The 4,952-nt window shown below is 64.1% G+C and overlaps 1 protein-coding gene across 1 annotated transcript in view; it reads right to left on the reverse strand.

The window, feature by feature from the left end:
• Positions 1–2,326: 2,326 nt before the first annotated feature.
• Positions 2,327–4,952, reverse strand: part of PRSS27 (protease, serine 27) — a 7,121-nt gene continuing 4,495 nt past the window's right edge. Inside the window, exons 4-6 of the mRNA XM_010840329.1 lie at positions 3,750–4,021; positions 3,012–3,181; positions 2,327–2,581 (exon numbers count right to left, since the gene is read on the reverse strand). Coding sequence (XP_010838631.1) covers positions 2,327–2,581; positions 3,012–3,181; positions 3,750–4,021 — 697 coding nt within the window. The remainder of the gene's footprint in view (positions 2,582–3,011; positions 3,182–3,749; positions 4,022–4,952) is intronic.

Genomic DNA, 4,952 nt, shown 5'->3' on the forward strand with positions numbered 1-4,952 from the left:
GTCTGGGAGCCCAGGTCGTGGGGGACCTGCCCTGGAGCCGCATGCTGGCCACCCCCTGGGCCTTGCCCTTCCAGCCTGGTGCGGGGGGCACCCGGGTGCTCAGCTGTCCTGACATCTGTGCCCCTCCTCCCCTAGGACCACTGGACCCTGAGCAGACCCCCGCCCCGTGGCAGAGGCAGGAGGGTGGTGGGGTAAAGGAGACCCCAGGGCACCCAGAAAGCTGGGATAGCAGGCAGGGGGAGGCGGAGACGGGGTGGCAGGACTTCCAAGGGGAGCCTGGTGCTCCCCGATCCCCACATGGCCCTACCCTGGCCTCTCTCCACAGAGCTGGCAGGTGGGCTGCCCCACCCTCCTCTGACCCCACCATGGCAGGACCTGGAGTCTACTCTCCCGGGCAGGGTGGCCTCTCCACGGCGGCAGGACCTAGGCTAGCCCCTGCTCCCAGCACCTGGGGCTGTACTCAGGACGCCCACAGCCCTGCCTTCCCCCCCACCTCCCCGTCAGGCCTCGTTGCACCTGCTGCCCCACCCCACTTCCCCCGAGGCCTCAGAGCCCATGTCTGCTCTGGAGAAGGAGCTCGCAGACGGCCCGGGGCCGCTCCCTGGGGCCACTGGGCAGCGCTCCCTGCCTGCCAAGAGCACGCCTGGGCAGAGGAGCGGACAGGAACGTGGTGTGTTTTCCTGCCTCCGTCCCCAGGGTCGGGCCGCAGCCGGTGCCTGCTAAGTGCTTACGGGTTCGTTCCATAAACAGCCAGGCCTGCGTTCCCCCAGCACCGGCCGAGCCAGCTGGGCCCATGCACGTGCTTGCATGTGTGTTTCTCTGTGCATGAGTGTGCACGTGTGTGCGTGTACACGTGAATGTGAACTGGTGTGTGCGCGTGGGTGCACGTGTATTGTGTGGGCATGTGGGCATATGTGTGCAGCGTGCAAGGCCCAGGCCTCCCAGGACTCTCGTCCACCCATGTTCACTGAGCAGGGCGAGAAGCTGCTGCCTTTCGGGAATCGGCCAACACCGGGGAGTGGACTGGCTGGCTGCAGGCCTGCTGTGGACACACAGGCCAGGCAGAGAACCCGGGGCGGCCTCCGGGGACAGCCTTACCGTCACGGCCGTGATGGGGTCGGAGTGAGCTGTGGGCCTGAGCTCTGCGCCTGCTGGATTCCCTGGCCGGGAGGGAGTGGGGTGGGGTGGGTGGTGGGACAAGGGGCGGGAGGGGCAGTGAAACGGGCAGGGGTGCTGTGGGCAGGGAATCCCCAGGGATCCTCGCAGAAACCATGAACCACTCCGGCAACAATCTGAATCCTAAACATGGAGCAAGGGGGAGAAGGGGGTCCCAGCCAAGGGAGCTGTTGAGGCCTGTCTCCTGGGGGCCTGGCCCACCGACCTCCATGCCCCCCCCTCCATGGCTTGGGCCTCCCTCTTCTGTGTGACACCATCCGAGCCTGGCCAGCAGTGTGTGGACTCCAGGAGGGCCCTGTCCACCCCTGCATCCTTGGGTCTGGGGGCGGTTAAGCCTGCTGGGCTGTTGGGTCTGCAGGGTCCCCGGGCGCTTCCAGGTGGGTGTGGGGCCTTGCCTGACGTACGCTCGGGCGAGTTTACCGACCACGCCATGACCCGGGAGGCTGGTGGAGGTGCTGCCCAGGGTCACAGGAGACAAACGGGCTCAGAGGGGCCAGTGGCTTGTCCAACATCTCCCAGCTGGTGTGGACCCCAACTCCAGCCCCCCACCCCCCAAAACTTCAGATTCAGGTTGACACGGAGGGAGGGAGGGCGTGGAGGAAAGGAAACTGGGGTTCAAGGGGCCCTGGGGCGCCAGGAGCAGCCCCCTGTCTTAGCCTTAGTGCGTCACCAAGGGAAGTTGTTGGGCGAGTCCAACAGGCAGTGGGGGTTGTTCCCCGATGCCCTGCAGAGCCCCCCTCCTCCAAAGCTCTGCTGGGCCCCCCTGCCAGTGTCGGTCACCCCCAGTGCCATCCCTGGGTACCCGTTGGTGACACATGGTGACAACCAGGTTGGCAAGGACACAGGCGGGGGGGAAGCGGGGAGGCCGCCTGTGTGGGGCTGGGTGACATCCAGCTTTCAGTGTGGAGCCTCGCCCCCACACCCCTCCCTAGCACCAGACGCCCTGCCCCGAGGGGCCACACCCAGGCAGCCAGCCCTGAGGTTGGGTCTTTATTGGAGAGTGAACATAAATAAAAATAAGCGGGAACTTGAGAGGAGGGGGAACTGGAGGGCTATTTACAAATGTACACCTTGGACCTGGGCAGCCGCTGCCCACCAGCCCGAGCAAGGCTCAGAGCAAGGCGAGCAGGGCTGCGAGGACCAGGACGGCTTAGGCGGCCGGGTAGCGTGCGGAGTTCCGACCAAGGGGCTGCCGGGTCCGGGGGTCCCGCTTCTGGGCACTGCCTGGCCCTGCCCGCTGGAACTGCAGCTCTGGGATGATCCGGTGGATCCAGTCGTGGTGGGAGGTGAGCCGGATGTAGACACCTGGGCGGTTCCGCCGGGCGCAGCCCTCGCCCCAGCTGATCACCCCTGCCTGCAGCCACACCTGGCCCACGAGGCACACCAGGGGGCCCCCGGAATCTCCCTGCGGCCGAAGCAGAGGTACCTGTGTCAGCGCACGCGGGCCGGAGAGCCGGGCTCCGCAGCTGCACGGCTGAGTGCCCGTGCCTGTCTCTCTCCCTTCGCTCGTCTCTGCCCAGGACACCCCAGCCCCTGCAGCCCTTGCTTTCCAGCCTGGAGTGCCCATTTCTCTAGCATTGCCACACTACCCACCCTGAATCACCTCAGAGAAGTGTCTTAAAGATGCAGCTTCCTGAGTCCCGCCACACACCCACTGGCTGACTCCCCCAGGTAGAACCCAGGAACCTGCTTTCCCAGCTGGTCGAATGCATAGCTCTGGTCTGGGCCCTGCAGGTCCACCTCCTGGGCCTTGTCCCTTGTCCCAGGTGGGCTGGTTTCCGCCTGGGGCCCAGGCACTAGGGCTCAGCCTCGGCCCACCCCACCCCAGTGCCCACCTTGCAGGCGTCCCTCTTGCCCTCAGCGAAGCCCGCACACAGCATGTCGTCCTTGATGGTTCTGGGCTGGAAGCCGGACTCTGCATCCTTGCTGTAGAGCAGGTTGCACTTGGGCGTGCTGATGATGGGCACGGCAAGCTTCTGCAGGGTCCGGGGTTTGGGCAGGCTGTCTGTGGAGGGGAGATACCAGGTGCGGCTCAGGAGACAGTCTCACCGAGGGCCCCAGGCCCTGGTTCTCAAGAACCGCAGCTCCATCCCACCTGCTTTTCTCTTGTGTTTTTAGATCTTCTCTTCTGGCTGGAGGCTTTGTAGGACAGAGTTCCTTCTTCCCACCCCCCACCACCAGGCTGGGCTCTTTCTGTTCCCTGTGGCCCCTGCTCCTGTGTCTGCTGCCCTTTCCCATACCTACTCCACCCATTTGAGTAGAGATCTTGTGGGCCTTCCTGGTGGCTCAGACGGTAAAGAATCTACCTGCAGTGCGGGAGACCAGGGTTCGATCCCTGGGTTGGGAAGATCCCCTGGAGAAGGGAATGGCTACCCACTCCACTATTCTTGCCTGGAGAACCCCGTGGACAGAGGAGCCTGGCGGGCTACAGTCCATGGGGTCACAGAGCCAGACACGACTGAGCGACTAACACACGTGCGGCAGTTTGAACAGAAGATGGTTGGTTCAGGGCGGCCCCCAGGCTGCCTTCTCTAGGCCCGCCACCTGTTCTCTCCCTGCCCTGCCCTTAGTACCTTGTTCACTGGGGGTGCCCCAGCCGGTGACCCAGCAGTTCATGCCCGACTCAAAGACGACTGAGGGGTCAGGCACACACACGGGGAGGATGTAGTTGGTGAAGGTCACAGGTGCCTCCAACTCCACCAGGGCCACGTCGGCGCTAGAGGCCATGCCTTGGTACTGGGGGTTGCTCTCGACCCGCTTCACCCGGGCATACACGGCGTGTGGCCCTGGCCTCGCCAGCTGCAGCACCCCCAGCAGGACCTGGTACAGGGATGTTTCAGAGGTGCTGGTGGGAGAGTAGAGACCCGGTGTGAGGCGGCCTGGGAGGCGTCAGCGGAAGTTAAGTGGAGATGAGAAGTAGGGAGGAGTCGGACTTCCTCCCCGCTCCCCAGGATGCTGACAGCTCAGTCTACACTTTGTCTTCCGGAGCACACTCTCCAGGGGGGTGTACTAAGAGATGAGGTGGGAAAGGGTGTAAACCCCAAGCAGCTTTAAATTCCCAGCTCCACCCTGGCCAGCCCAGCCACCTCGCGCAAGTCACCCAGCAAGTTCTCTGTGACTCCGTTTCCTTGTCTGTAAAATGGGGACAGTAACAGTCCCCACCTGAAAGGCTGTCTGTGGGGGTCGAAGGAGATGATCACCCACCGGGGCCCAGCCTGAGGCAAGTGACCTGCTCACTCTGAGCCTGGATTTCTGAACTTGAGATGTGAGGTTTTAGAATTGCAAGAGCTGTGGCATGGAGAGAGCTGAGATGTCTAGGCAGCCCTGAAGGCTTGGGACCAGGCAGGTCATGGTGTGGAAGCAGGGTTTGGGTGGCTTGGTCCTTTGGTTAGGGCCAGTGTAGGTGACCTCAGAGTGAGGAGGAGGAATGGCCATTCTGCTTCGTCCACCTGTGCCCAGAGCCCCAATCAGGAAGGGAGTGTCTGGATTTGAGGTGTGGGAGGAGACAAGGAAGAGAGGCAGGCAACAGGAGGACCCTGCGGCCAGCAGCAGGGGCGGCCTGTCTGGGAAAGCACCTCACTGTGAGACCCCCGGGGGAAATGGACCCCTCCCAGCTGGGCTGGGGGCAGCAAGAGCCCGGAAGCAGGGGCTGCTGCTGGAAGCTGACCCCGAGGCTGGACCCAAAGGGAGCCCTGGCAGGGAAGGCTCAGATGACGCAGACGCAGCCTCTCTCGGGCCGTGGGGGCCCGGCCTGGGCGCCCCGCACCGCCGTTGTC

The sequence above is a fragment of the Bison bison genome, unplaced genomic scaffold, assembly GCF_000754665.1.
Source record: "Bison bison bison isolate TAMUID 2011002044 unplaced genomic scaffold, Bison_UMD1.0 scf7180017864144, whole genome shotgun sequence".
NCBI classification, from domain to species: domain Eukaryota; kingdom Metazoa; phylum Chordata; class Mammalia; order Artiodactyla; family Bovidae; genus Bison; species Bison bison.